Here is a 13,550-nt window from a genome sequence, read left to right as displayed (position 1 = left end):
ACCAGAGTTAGAGCTCATGCCTTTGGTCCATTAGAAAACATGTCCTCAGCACTCTTAATCGAAATGGGAACTCACTCATAAGCTCATGTGTACACACACAGGTTTGTAATTACATCTTTGTGGGGACTCTCCATTCATTTCTATGGGAAAAACTCTAATCCCAACATGACAAACTTAACCCCAACCCACATAATCTACACACACACACACACACTTTACTAATCAGTGCTCAGAAACATGCATTTAGAAGTAGAGAACAAGGATGCCAAATACTTGTGACAACAGTACTATTTATCCAGAACTGACGCCAGCTAGTTTCCATTCCCAGCCCCAACAATGGTGTACCCAAGAAAAACATAAACTTCAGTTAAAAACTAGTTCAGCAGTCATGCTAAACCATTCATTTAATGAAAACAGAATGTCACAAACTGCAGGAGTTTTGAGATAAATACTGTATGCCTTTGGAACTGACTGGAATGTCTTTCAGCTAGGAATACAGTTACAATAAGCAGTTCCTAATTCCACTGTTACTGCCACCCCCCCCCCCCCCCAACACACACACACACACACACACACACACAAATGAATACGGTCTTACTGAAATTAGTAACCCTTGCACACAGAGTGAACATAAAATGATATCGAGCATTCTTTGTGTTTACCAGAAAAACATACTAATTGGGCCAATATCTATACACTGAGGAAGGGGACATACAGAGTAATCATATCACAGTGATACTGAATGAGAGACACACTGCAAGCAACACTTTCACAGCAGAAATCCAAGTGCTTCTTGGAAATGTCCCCAGTTGGCGGCGTCCACAGTTCAGGTCACAGAGCCAGGTTTGGACCACCTACTTCCATCCCACTGCACAACTCAATCACAGCCTGTACTCCCAGGGGAAGCCGAAGTCTGGGGCTCAAAAACCCCGTTTAACTGGATGATGTGTTACAACACATTTACTTTAAGTAAATCACTTTTGTCATTCAAGGGCATGTGTCAACTGAAACCTGCAATTAGGGCTAAGAAATCAGTTATGCTGGGGAGTCTAAGTGACAGGGAGAGAATGAACTGATGACTAAAGGGGCTGTAGGGCAAGAGTGCCAAACCCCAACAGAATAGTGGAAAAAAGGGGAAAATGCAGCAGAAAAAGAGAGCAAGCTCCCTTGGATGTCTTTCCGCCGGCTCTCCTTCGCTGGCAATCTCTCCTTCCTGTACACTTCCCATCGGGGACGCCAAAGGAAGTGTATTACAGGCCCCGAGCCCAAGAGCTCCAGCCTCGGCTTCCTCGCTTTAATCAACATCATGTGCCATGCAGAGTAACAGGCAGCCATTCACACTTCAGCGGCCGCCTGCACTCAGCCACTTCTCTGTCCACTTCTCAGTTTTTCTTCTCTTTCATCGCATCCCCCCACCCCCCCTTGCTCTCAGTCTGCGCCTTCGCCTATGCTTCTCCCCTTACAGGATATATTGTCTATTCCTGACATTAATAAAAATAATAAGAGTGGATTAAACAGGGGCAGGCGAGCTCTGCAGCGGCAGGAAGGGGCGAGGGGAGAAGGAGGATTGAATTTGCAGGGCTCTGCCGGTGAGGAAGTGCTTCTGCTCCCTCAGGGCTCACTGCGCTCCTCTCTTTCCTGTTTGGTCGCCCCACTTTCCCTTCCTTTCCGTGGTTCACGTAACCCCACCTGCCCCTCCCGTCTTTTCAGCAAAGCGGCTGCCTCAGTGACTCCCCGTAAAATACGTAAATAAATGATTAGAGATTCCCGCATTTACATCTTTAATTTATAAGCATGGAATATATACATAACAGTATTTTTTATATCCCCTGAAGAACAAAGGACCATTAAGTTAAGGTCTCGTTTTATTTACATTTACAGAAATTCGTCATGGATATTTTAATCTCATTTTGAATTCAATTTTTTTTATCAGTAAGAATAACGGCCCTTTTGAAGGGCCGAACAGTAAAATCCAATATATTCAGTTGTCGCCATCTGCTGGGTGTACAGGGGATTCTACTAGCTCACACAGAGAGAAAAAAACATTATGCGTTTTTTATTTCTGTTTAGCAGCCGCATTTACTTTGAGGTTAATATCTGTCATTAAATGCACAAGGCCATTAGTGCTCCGTGGTGTTATAAACACTTGCATAGTCATCTTAAGATTAATAACTAATATTTACAGAAGCTCGTCAGCCAGGACGTAACAGCTAGATCTCCATTTAACGATCATGTGGGTCGTCATCCTGTCTGTAAATAAAGTACCGCACTGCCACTTCTTAGTTTAGTTTGCAGCTGTACAATAACAAATATACAACCTTTTCCAAAGAGCCAGAATCTGTACTGTTTGTAGTAACGCGACGATGCCTTAAATGAAGGTGACGTGCTATTAACACCCGTGTGTTAAGTTTCTATAACAGTATCAGACCGGTATCTTCCCTTTCAATATTTGTCCACTTCGTTCTTTCAGTTTGATGTGACGCTCTAGCAAGTCGGTCACAGAAGTTTAATTATACGTTACATTTTCCCTAAACATGGGCCTTTATCGTTTTATATCTTTACAGTCCGTTATCTGATGACAAGATCAACTGTTTGTTCAGAGTCACTAAATAAACCACCGGAGCCTCATTTTAATATATAACGCGCATTTTAGGGTAATTTCAGTTTGTCACCCAAATCCGTACCGAACTCAAATAAACAGCAAACTTCACAGTTCAGAGAAAATGGTCGTATTTCCGGTGCAACAGAAATAAGGTCCTTATGTAAAACATTTCCAAATAGTCAGTAAATAAGACCTTTTTATTTTTATATACGAACATTGGCCCTCCTAACATGCGTTCAAGTGAGGGGGTTATTTTCCAAATGTCATAAAATATCGGTTAAATTATCTATGACCAATATGCTGGGAAACAAAAAAAAGCAATCGCATTGCTATTATATCTGAAATAAATAAACTATGTCGTATCAGGAATAATATACATTTTAATTGCAATAAAATAATTTGTAACTCGTACACTGAGGCTGCGAGGAAATAAAGTAGTGTTTCCCTAAAGTCAGTTATGTTAGAAACACTAGCGGAAATTAACCTCAGAATATATCGTTGGATGGATACGGCACTATCCAATCACTTGGCCGCTTGGCGAAGCATTAGCCAATGGATTTCAAAAGAAAGGTGTAAGGCGGGATTTCCTCTATTTCCCTAGTAACCACATGGAAACGCGCTAAAGTGTGTTTCAGGCACGTATTTTTGTAACGGTGAAGTGAGGTTTTTGGACAGATAAGGAGAATTTAGATATATAGTGTTACCTTTAAATTATTCTTAAATATCCCTAAACGTCTTAAAGAGCAACCATGAAGATCGAAGAGGTGAAAAGTACCACTAAGACCCAGCGCATCGCATCACATAGCCACATTAAGGGGCTCGGGCTGGATGAGGCCGGCAACGCCAAGCAGTCCGCGTCCGGTCTGGTGGGGCAGGAGACGGCCAGAGAGGTAAACAGCCCGATGGGTGTAATGTGCTGGGAAGGGGAAGGGGCAGGGGACTGGGAGGGCATATGCTGTGCGCCTGTACTAGTGATAAGGATATTAGACACGCTTCTTCGTATCAACTTAAATGTTTTGTGACGGAAGTATATAACGTTGCTTTATTATTATCATTACTATTATTGTTGTTATTATTATTTGTAGTAGTAGTAGTAGTAGCAGCCGCCGTAGTTGTATTATGCTAATATTTTAATAAAAATACCGATAAATGGAGTAATTAATAGCAGTGTACTGTTGGAATTTTGATATCACGTTTCCAATATATATTACATGTGCATAATGGAAATGTGAACAATCCTTACAATGACACTGGATGTGGCTGCATTGTAATGTTTCATATTGTCACAGATCTTGCTGTTACACCCTTGTAACCAACACACCATGGCTGACAGAATCCCTGTTGTCTGTATTCCAGGCCTGTGGTATTATCGTGGACCTGATCCGTTCAAAGAAGATGGCAGGGAGGGCAGTTTTACTTGCAGGACCTCCTGGAACTGGCAAGGTGAACATTTTATTACCTTTACCTGGGGAGTTAATAATAATATATGGCTTTTTGACACATCTATGGATATGTGATGTGGTATTGAAACACTTGGCTTGTGTCTGTCGCTGAGCTGACGGCAACGGTCATGACTGTCTTCTGATACTCCAGACAGCCTTAGCTCTGGCTATGGCACAGGAGCTGGGCAACAAGGTGCCGTTTTGCCCAATGGTCGGCAGCGAAGTCTACTCCTCTGAGATCAAGAAGACCGAGGTGCTGATGGAGAACTTCCGAAGGGCTATTGGTAGGTGACAGGAGTTGAGTTCCTCACGATGATGAAAAAATGCAGCCATGGTTAGAATTTTGGGAGCGAGGAGGTGGAGGGATTTAGGGTTCATCAGAAACGGGGGTAGGAGGAGATTTAATAATGCTTCCTCCTTTTGGTCACAGGGAATGTCTGTCATGTTGTTTTTCTACACTCTACCGATTGGTCAAAGAGGGAGTGACTGTGGGGGATGTAATAATCTAAGGGGAGAATAATGGTCAGCTTTTGTGGGTGTTGATGTGACCTGTCATGTGTGTGGAAGTGGAGCTTTTGCAGACAGATCAAGCGTCTGTGCTGCACAGGGCTGTGTGTGTTTCCGAGGGGAGGTCGTCCTTCATTGCTGACCAGGCAGGGACTGGGATATAATGCCCATGATAATGGGGTATTTGCCACGTTTTCACCTTTGACGTGCAGTGCTGCTAACGCTCAATATTTACTATACTTTGATTAAGGGGCCATAAGGTAATTTCTGAATCTGGTTGAAAAGTATAAAAGTGACACTCAGTGACCCCATTTTATACGTTTCCGTTTGTGTCCATTTATTGTCCTCGTTTTGCTCCCTTCTGCCTGTCAGGGCTGCGCATCAAGGAGACCAAGGAGGTGTACGAGGGCGAGGTGACGGAGCTGACTCCGTGCGAGACCGAGAATCCCATGGGGGGCTACGGAAAGACCATCAGCCATGTCGTCATTGGACTCAAGACCGCCAAGGGCACCAAGCAGCTCAAGGTTCGGTGAAGAGTCGTACTTCACATGATTAGAGATGTGATCCTTGATGGAGGAGGTGTGTGGTTCCGGGGGTTAGGAGGCTGCACCTGTGATCAGAAGGTCGCGGGTTCGAATACCAGGGCTAGCAGACTGATTTCAACCACAGGGCCTTGAACCCCAAATCGCTCCAGGATCTGTCACGTTGGTTAACGGCATCTGCTAAATAAATAAAACGCAAGCCAAGGAAACCGTTCCCCTGAGTTTAACACAGGTACTTCCGTTTGATGCTGTTTTCCCTACAGCTGGATCCCAGCATCTATGAAAGCTTGCAGAAGGAGCGGGTCGAGGTCGGCGATGTCATTTATATCGAAGCGAACAGCGGAGCGGTAAAGGTAGGGGAAAACCTGCACCGTGCATACATGCTACTCGCAGGCTTGGCGCAGAACATGCGGCATGCGGCGCATCCACACACTCTGTCCAAAAGTATAAATGTTATAGTGCGTTCCGTCTGTCGGACTGAACAGTGTATTTCTGTGTTTGGTCACGTGTGCGGGGAGTCTGCCGCGCCCCCCTGTACAGTAGGGGTATTGTGTGTAGGCCGTGCGCCACCTGTGCTCCCCGAATCACACCCCACATGGTGTGATGTGCCCAGGTCACACAGCGCTCTCGCTTTCAGCCTCGCCTCTCTCCGGACACATCCCGGCCTGTGTAGATGCTGACGCGTTCCTATCTTTCCCTTTTTTACTTTTTTTTTTTTTTGAATTTCTGAGCCCGCTGTTGTGCTCTGGAACGGCTCCCTCATTCCTTCGTTTTTCATTGCCCGGCTTCATTCCCCCTATCTCCTCATCTGGCCGGCCGGCTCTTTCTTCTTGCTGCGTTCCCCCGTGACGCCCGTTGAAAAGCGTGTCGACAGGCCCTTTAATCAGCGCAGGTGGCCGAGTGCTGTGTAGGAGGCTTGAAGGAGAAGGAGGCCCCCTTACATTTGTTGCTGTTGACAGCCCTGTTACAACTTCCCTCTGTCCACTTTCATTCTCTCCCCCTCCTCCGGAGTCCGCATGCTGTCAGACACTGAGCCGGCACCCCTCACATATCTACAGCTACGGGTCGGCTGCTAGCGAAGAAGCCAATCAGCCTTTCGCTTTGACCAGGCGTCCATAACCAGTTAATTTATTAGTGCCAGGTTTACTTCTGGGTAGCCAGATGAGGTGACTTGCAGTCCACAATGAATCGAGTAACAGTTTGAGTGAAAACCTGTAACACTGTGAAGACTGGAGCTGATGATCTTTGACCTTGTCTGACATTTTCTCAGTAAAATTACAGGTATTAAAGTCGAAATTACAGGAATTTTCTTGCATTACATATGTAGTAGTGCAGGAAATGCTTCTTAAGAATTGCTTATAAGATCATTTGATCGTTTCCTGAAAGATTTACAATACAGATGCTACTTTGAATTGGAGAAAAACCTATTGTGTGTCAGCAATGGCTGCTGGGATTAGATTTAAGTTATAATAGTATAAATAATAAATTATGGTGGTGATGTAATGTGGTGGGAGAAGTTCAATAAATGGTTGCTTGTGAGGATTACGGGAGAAATGTCTGAAACACTTTGGCTGCACTGGTTTTGACTTGATTCAGTTGCCTATGGACCGCTCACTGCGGTGGTGAATGGGTAGTGAATGGTGGTTGACTCACGTGCTCTGTCCCTCCTCAGAGGCAAGGCCGCTGTGACACCTTCGCCACAGAGTTTGACCTGGAGGCAGAGGAGTACGTACCACTGCCCAAAGGGGACGTGCACAAGAAGAAGGAGATCATCCAGGACGTCACGCTGCATGACCTGGATGTAGCCAACGCCCGACCTCAGGTACAGCTCGCTTTGGCCTCCCGGCCTCTCAGGTTCCCACAGCAATGAAAGGTTACACTGATGCAGGTTGCTCACTCTGGACGGCCACGGTAGTTTCAGGGTATGTTCTAAAATGCAGACTGATATTTTACTCGCATACAATACTGTGTAAAAGTCTTAGGCCGTCTAAGAAAATGTTGAAGTCTATTTATTTGGGTAGTCAGCGTATATGTGCTCAGAAACAGCAATTTAACATGTACAAATTAACAGCAACACAATAAAAGGAATTTCTTCTGTTCTCCAAAAAGTTACTAATATCTTGTTGGACGGCTAGACGAACACCACTTCAGTTCCCAGACCCGACCTCAACCATCAGTCAGTTCCCAGACCCAACCATTCCATGTATTTGTTCATTTTTACCACCAGTTCAATTAATTAATTAACTTAAATAGTTAAATATTTTGAAGAGATATTGATTAGCCAAACAAGGTGTGTTAGTGGTCAAGTCAACAAACACATCAGGGTATTACATGGTTGCCGTAAATACTGGGGTGACTTTAGGAGAGGTTTTGAAATAGCTAAGCTTTGACAGGCACAATAGCACAGTTTCACACCAACATGAGTTGGTGTAAAAGCCTAAGATTTTTGCACAGTATTGCACATCCTCCAGAGCTGCTGTCCCAATGTTGTGTAATTACTAAACCACATGCGTTTCATTGTAGGGGGGTCAGGATATCTTGTCAATGATGGGCCAGCTGATGAAGCCCAAGAAGACTGAGATCACAGGTGGGCCTGAGCCATAATGGCGTCGTCTGTCTGCTGGACCTCCTTAGTCAGGAGCGATGTATCACATGGTTTCTTCGGCTCTCCTCCTTCAGACAAGCTGCGCAGTGAGATCAACAAGGTGGTGAACCGCTACATCGACCAGGGCGTGGCAGAGCTGGTGCCCGGCGTGCTTTTCGTGGATGAGGTGCACATGCTGGACATCGAATGCTTCACCTACCTGCACCGAGCCCTGGAGAGCTCCATCTCTCCCATCGTGGTGTTTGCCTCCAATCGCGGAAACTGCCTCGTCAGGTGAGCCTCTTCTCTGATATCAGTGAGCTGCTTCTCTTTGACGGCACCTGGCCCTGAGCGCAGAGTTACCCGCTGACTCTCTGTTCTTCTTTCAGGGGCACAGAGGATATCTCCTCCCCACACGGCATTCCCCTAGACCTGCTGGACAGAGTGATGATCATTCGCACCATGCTATATACACCTCAAGAGATGAAACAGGTGTCACGCCCCTACCGCACCCCCTTCCATTCTCCCCCCCCCCTGCTTCAGTGTTCATCTGAGGTATCTGGTTGTCTGGTGGCCAGGGTTGTGCACTCAGAGTGACAAGACGCTTCCTGTGTCTGTAGATCATTAAGATCCGGGCTCAGACAGAGGGCATCATGATCAGCGAGGAGGCCCTAACTCACCTGGGAGAGATCGGCACCAAAACCACACTGAGGTGAGTTAGGATTCACGGCTCCCATCATCCTCCACTCTTCAGTTCCCTCCGTTTAACTCCTTCCTCACCAGGACACAGTCCCATGCCTCCATTTGTATATATTCATCGAGTATGATTTTCCCCCATGTGCACTCAGGTACGCTGTACAGCTGCTGACCCCAGCCAGCCTACTCAGCCGTGTCCAGGGCAAGGAGACCGTGGAGAGGGAACAGGTGGAGGAGATTAACGAGCTCTTCTATGACGCCAAGTCCTCCGCTAAGATCCTGCAAGACCAACATGACAAGTTCATGAAATAACTGGCCTCCTCTTTCCCTGCCTTCCTATATTCCTCCCTCCATCATCCTTTCATTTCTCTGCTCCTTCTCACCATTAGTGGCTACTTCTGGCTCTGCACCCAATGCTTTTTGCAGGCTAGTAAGTTGTATCATATTATTAAATTTTATTTTTGGATGCGTTTGATAAATCTCCTGAAATGTGAATAAACTGATTTGCCATTTCAAAAAAAAAAAAAAAAACAGATGTGGTGTCTCTTATGTTCTTGCTGTGAGTATCGTAGTCCGTGGTACTGCAGCTGTTTTCCTCTTCAGTAGAAGATGTATGTGTTCTCAGTCTACACCAGTTTATTCATCTCCTAGTACTTGTCACCTGATTGATCTCCATCCACCCTTTTTACATACCCAGATATGATGTAGACACCATACAATACACTGTGTGCACAGTTATTAGGCAAGTGAGAATTTTGACCGTATCATCATTTTTTATGCATATATTCCAACTCCAAGCTGTATAACCTTGAATGCTTATTGGAGTTAAGCATATCCGGTGATGTGTATTTGTGTAATGAGGGAGGGTGTGTCCTAAGGAGATCAACACCCGATATCAAGGTGTGCATAATTATTAGGCAGCTTGTCCTCAGGCAAAATGGGCCAAAAAGTTCTGACTGACTCTGAAAAGTCAAAAGTTGTAAACAGTCTTTCAGAGGGATGTAGCACTCTTGAAATTGCTAAGATACAGGGCTGTGATCACAGAACCATCAAACATTTGTTGCAAATACATAACAGGGTCACAAGAAATGTGTAGAGACAAAAAGACGCAAATTAACTGCCAAATATTTGAAAAGAATCAAACGTGAAGCTACCAGAAGCCCATTATCCTCCAGTGCTGCCATATTCCAGAACTGTAACCTACCTGAAGCACACAGAAGTACAAGGTGTTCGGTGCTCAGAGACATGGCCAAGGTAAGGGAGGCTGAAACCTGACCACCACTGAACAAGACACATAAGTTGAAACATCAAGACTGGGCCAAGAAATATCTGAAGACAGATTTCTCAAAGGTTTTAGGGACTGATGAGATGAGAGTGACTCTTGATGGACCAGATGGATGGGCCTGTGGCTGGATCAGTAATGGCACAGAGCTCCACGTCGACTCAGACACCAGCAAGGTGGAGCTGGCGTACTGGTATGGGCTGGTATTATTAAAGATGAGCTAGTTGGACCTTTTCGGGTTGAAGATGGATTCAAAATCAACTCTCAAACCTACTGCCTATTTTTAGAAGACACTTTCTTCAAGCAGTGGTACAGGAAAAAGTCTGCATCCTCCAAGAAGAGCATGATTTTTATGCAGGACAATGTTCCGTCGCATGCATCAAAGTACTATACTGCGTGGCTAGCCAGTAAAGGTCTTAAAGTTGAAAGAATAATCCTCACCTGACCTAAACCCTATTGATAAATTGTGGGCTCTTAAACAGAAGATTTACAGGGAAGGAAAACAGAACAGCTCTCTGAACAGTGTCTGGGAGGCTGTGGTTGCTACTGCAGAAAAAAGTTGATCGTCAACAGATCCAGAAACTGAGAGACTCCATGAATGGAAGGCTTATGACTGTAGTTGAAAAGAAGGGTGGCTGTACTGCTCACAGATTTTTTTTTAATGTCAGACATTTTTATTTGTAAATTTTGAGTTATAATTTTCACTTTATAGGTGAGAATATACAAGTGAGAGGGTAAATTTTTCATTTTTCCTTTAGTTGCATAATAATTCTGCACATTAGTAATTGTAAAATAATTTTGCCATATGAATTTTGGACTAACTGATAGCACTGTATTTGATCCATATAAAAATTAATCCTCAAAAATACAACTTGCCTAATAATCGTGCACACAGTGCATAGACACCAAATGCAAACTGAATGGCCACAAGACTGTAATTTAATGAAATTTAAGTAATTAAATTTATTAAGGTACAAGGTGTTTGACATCTCAGGCATCATGCAGTGCTCATGTAACACAATCACACTGTTGGAATTTAAGGTAATAAAATGGAGAATTTTTACTTATGTGTTGACACACCGTTTCTGTTTAAAGCTTGTGCAATGAGGGCAAAATCAATTGTGCCAAGAATTTAGCATGAAATCTCAGAAATGTTTTATAATCATTAACAAAACATGGTAATAACCATGTATGTATCATTATAACAGAATAAGTTTACACATGACCATCATAACAACATTATTAAAAATCAGATCCTGGAACAGGCAATGCTGATAAGACCCATAACAGACATGGGGCTGCAAAGCCCAAAAATTATCACTTGCTGGCTCAAACATTGCAGCTCCACTCTGCCCTCTAGCGCTCCACTGACTTCAGCACAGCTCTGCATTCTACACTGTGATTAAATACACTGGTTGATCATTAGGAGAGTGGTGCTTAACTCCACAGTAATTGCCAACAAACATACCGGGTTCGCATGACTGTATTTAAACATTTATTCACAAAACATTATAAGACATGATTGTGTAAACAGTGGTTCGTTACCCTCTATGTTTCAATCTATACATAATGTGAAACAAAAATAAGCGATTGTGCACATAGCAGGTTAAAATGGTGTTGGAAAAGTTTGGCGTGAGATGTTCAGTTCGAAACAAGTGTGCACACACATTTACACGTATGTAACAGTTTTATTACCTTGTAAATAGTCTGTTAGGTTTGCAAACTATCACAATGCTTTTGATGCAGCTAATTTTAGGTTTATAATGGAAAAATATAGATTTGCCTTAAGATTTCTTACACGACCGTGAAAGACAGAAAGCGTGAGTGTTACGCCTGATGCATGAGTGTTGGCAACACTGGAGTCAGCTGTCATAAAACTAATAAAAAATGAATCAAAACCCATTTTTGTTAAGTAGCTAAAAGAGCTTCGCTTTTTTCTTTTGCATGTGTGCAAATAGTTCAGGTAAAGAGTGAACAAGGCTTTGCGCTCCTTATAGGGAAAGAGGGCGGACTTACACCTGACATTAGCAGCCTCAGACCCCGTTAAAGTTCGTCACTGCAGCGCCCTTGGGGATGATACCTAATGGGAACACGTTCATAAAACTCCGCTGTGAGCAAATGGAAAAGTAAGAATTATAGGTTATACTGAATCCGCTGAATCAAAAAAATTATGAAAAAAGAATCAATCAGAAAACGAAAAAGGGAAATGATTAACTCCACTTGTTTTTCGATTTCCAAGATTGCTGCAACAATGTTCACATCCCTCGATCAAGTCTTCTTCCTGTGAGCCGGCGGCTTCTGGAGGGCGGTCTCCGCTCCGGAGCGCACAGCACTGAAGACGGAGGGCGCAGCTTTGCCGGCTCGCTCTGGAGATCAATAGGGTGGCAGGTAAGGAACCTCTCTGACATGCAACGGCAGCTGGTCGGCTTACAGGGGAATGAATACAGCGAGTGACTCTACCACATGTTTGTAGAAAAACTAATAGAAAGTCTAAAAATTTAAATTCAAAATAAGACAAACATGTAAATGAACCACATTGGGCCCTGGGTGGTCTGACGCCTTAGGGAAGAGTCCCCCCCCCCCCCAGCAAAAAATAAAATCGGTCTGTTCATTTATGTTAAAAACACTTCGGCAGCACAGGGTATCTGGCTGCTGACTAGCTAGCTGGCGTTAATGGAAAATCGAACTCTAGTGTAAATAACGGTGATATCACATATTTCAAATGGTGGTCACAAAATGAACTCACCACACTCATCCATGACTTCAAAAGTCTTGCTCCTCAGTGGATCCTTTGACCCCAGAGTCTCACGGGCTCCAATCAGGTCCTCTTCCCTCATCACCGGCCGATTCTGCTTTTCCAGCTGGTCGTCGGGCTTGGTAGGGTAGGTAATAGAGACAAATCGTCAATACTGCCCCAATCTCTTTCACTGGAACATCACTATTCTATCATTTCAGTAACCAGAGGGGCTGTAGGGGGCCTGGATACCCTGGCAAATTCAGAATGTCCAGCACTGGCAAAAAGGGCCACATTATAATCGAGTGTTTCTTCAGAAAGTGAAAGTTGGTGCCATTTTGTCTGGGGACTCAGAATTTTCCTCTGCAATAACATATTTGTTTCACAAGCCTCTTAGGGTCCTATTAATTCCAAATAAATAAAATACACACAGTGGCCCCTGGCTTGTACTAGGAAGGATCCACTTTCACCATTTCATAACAATTTAAAGAGTAGACCAGTTCTACACACCACAAATGTATTGGGCTCTCATTTTTGCACTTGTGGTCTTCCTGTTTACTTTACCGAGTTGGGCTGTTCTCCCCTGACTTCTGAATGTATTTCGTTCATCACAAGATTCTCTGTAAACTGTCGACACAGATTTGGGAACCACCACGTCTGGTGCCAACAACCACACCATGTTCAAAATCACTTAGATCACGCGACTTAGTCATTTCAATCTTTAGTCAGTAAATGAACTTTGAACATGTCTGTGTTCTATATGTATTCAGTTGAAACCACATAGTTTATTTAGAAGAGCAGGCTGCATTAGAAAACAGGCGTACCTAATAAAGTGGTTACTTGAATGCATATATATGCATCTGTAAACTAAAGTGACATTAGTCCTGCCTTTCCCAGAGAACACAAACACACCTTACCTGAGACATTGTGTGCTCTGCAGCGGATCTCCACAAGTGTCAGAAACGAAGGCACAAGCTTCTCAGCCACTCCTTTTCCTCTGGACCAGTTCCCTGTCCAACCCATTATATACACAGTTACTCCCAGGAGGCCCATTGCTCTGTGCCTGGCCCTTAAGCCCCGCCTCCTCTCCCACTGCTCCCAGGGAACTTTTAGACATGAGGCTAAATGGCTAGGAGCGGGATCAACTTCTACAAACTCCAG

At 44.1% G+C, this 13,550-nt stretch overlaps 2 protein-coding genes and 1 long non-coding RNA gene across 3 annotated transcripts; 1 reads left to right on the top strand and 2 right to left on the bottom strand.

The window, feature by feature from the left end:
- The first annotated feature begins 3,349 nt into the window (after window positions 1-3,349).
- Window positions 3,350-8,898, top strand: ruvbl1 (RuvB-like AAA ATPase 1). The gene is made up of 11 exons (XM_023805475.2): window positions 3,350-3,492; window positions 3,959-4,045; window positions 4,196-4,328; window positions 4,924-5,075; window positions 5,357-5,446; window positions 6,766-6,915; window positions 7,617-7,680; window positions 7,773-7,971; window positions 8,067-8,169; window positions 8,298-8,389; window positions 8,526-8,898. Exons 1-11 carry the CDS (start codon window positions 3,352-3,354, stop codon window positions 8,683-8,685), a joined length of 1,371 nt encoding a protein of 456 aa, XP_023661243.1. The 5' UTR covers window positions 3,350-3,351; the 3' UTR covers window positions 8,686-8,898.
- Window positions 7,082-8,069, bottom strand: LOC140591646 (uncharacterized). The gene is made up of 2 exons (XR_011991920.1): window positions 7,898-8,069; window positions 7,082-7,777 (listed from the first exon to the last, which is right to left on the bottom strand). It is a non-coding gene; the product is annotated as an uncharacterized lncRNA (long non-coding RNA).
- A 1,695-nt stretch (window positions 8,899-10,593) lies between the features above and the next one.
- LOC111840541 (musculoskeletal embryonic nuclear protein 1-like) lies at window positions 10,594-13,529 on the bottom strand. The gene is made up of 3 exons (XM_023805478.2): window positions 13,307-13,529; window positions 12,402-12,528; window positions 10,594-12,021 (listed from the first exon to the last, which is right to left on the bottom strand). The coding sequence occupies exons 1-3, from the start codon at window positions 13,313-13,315 to the stop codon at window positions 11,924-11,926; spliced, it is 234 nt and encodes a 77-aa protein (XP_023661246.1). The 5' UTR covers window positions 13,316-13,529; the 3' UTR covers window positions 10,594-11,923.
- Window positions 13,530-13,550: the final 21 nt, after the last annotated feature.

This window comes from Paramormyrops kingsleyae, chromosome 6, assembly GCF_048594095.1.
Source record: "Paramormyrops kingsleyae isolate MSU_618 chromosome 6, PKINGS_0.4, whole genome shotgun sequence".
NCBI classification, from domain to species: Eukaryota; Metazoa; Chordata; class Actinopteri; order Osteoglossiformes; family Mormyridae; genus Paramormyrops; species Paramormyrops kingsleyae.
This window is presented reverse-complemented; position numbering and strand designations above follow the sequence as displayed.

Bases quoted from the DNA above. Each gene is read 5' to 3' on its own strand.
- ruvbl1 (XM_023805475.2), top strand. From the start codon at position 3,352: ATGAAGATCGAAGAGGTGAAAAGTACCACTAAGACCCAGCGCATCGCA. The intron at 4,046-4,195 runs GTGAACATTTTA...CTGATACTCCAG, and splicing joins GACCTCCTGGAACTGGCAAG to ACAGCCTTAGCTCTGGCTAT. The intron at 4,329-4,923 runs GTAGGTGACAGG...TCTGCCTGTCAG, and splicing joins GAACTTCCGAAGGGCTATTG to GGCTGCGCATCAAGGAGACC.
- LOC111840541 (XM_023805478.2), bottom strand. The intron at 12,022-12,401 runs GTGAGTTCATTT...ATTGATCTCCAG, and splicing joins TGAAGTCATGGATGAGTGTG to AGCGAGCCGGCAAAGCTGCG.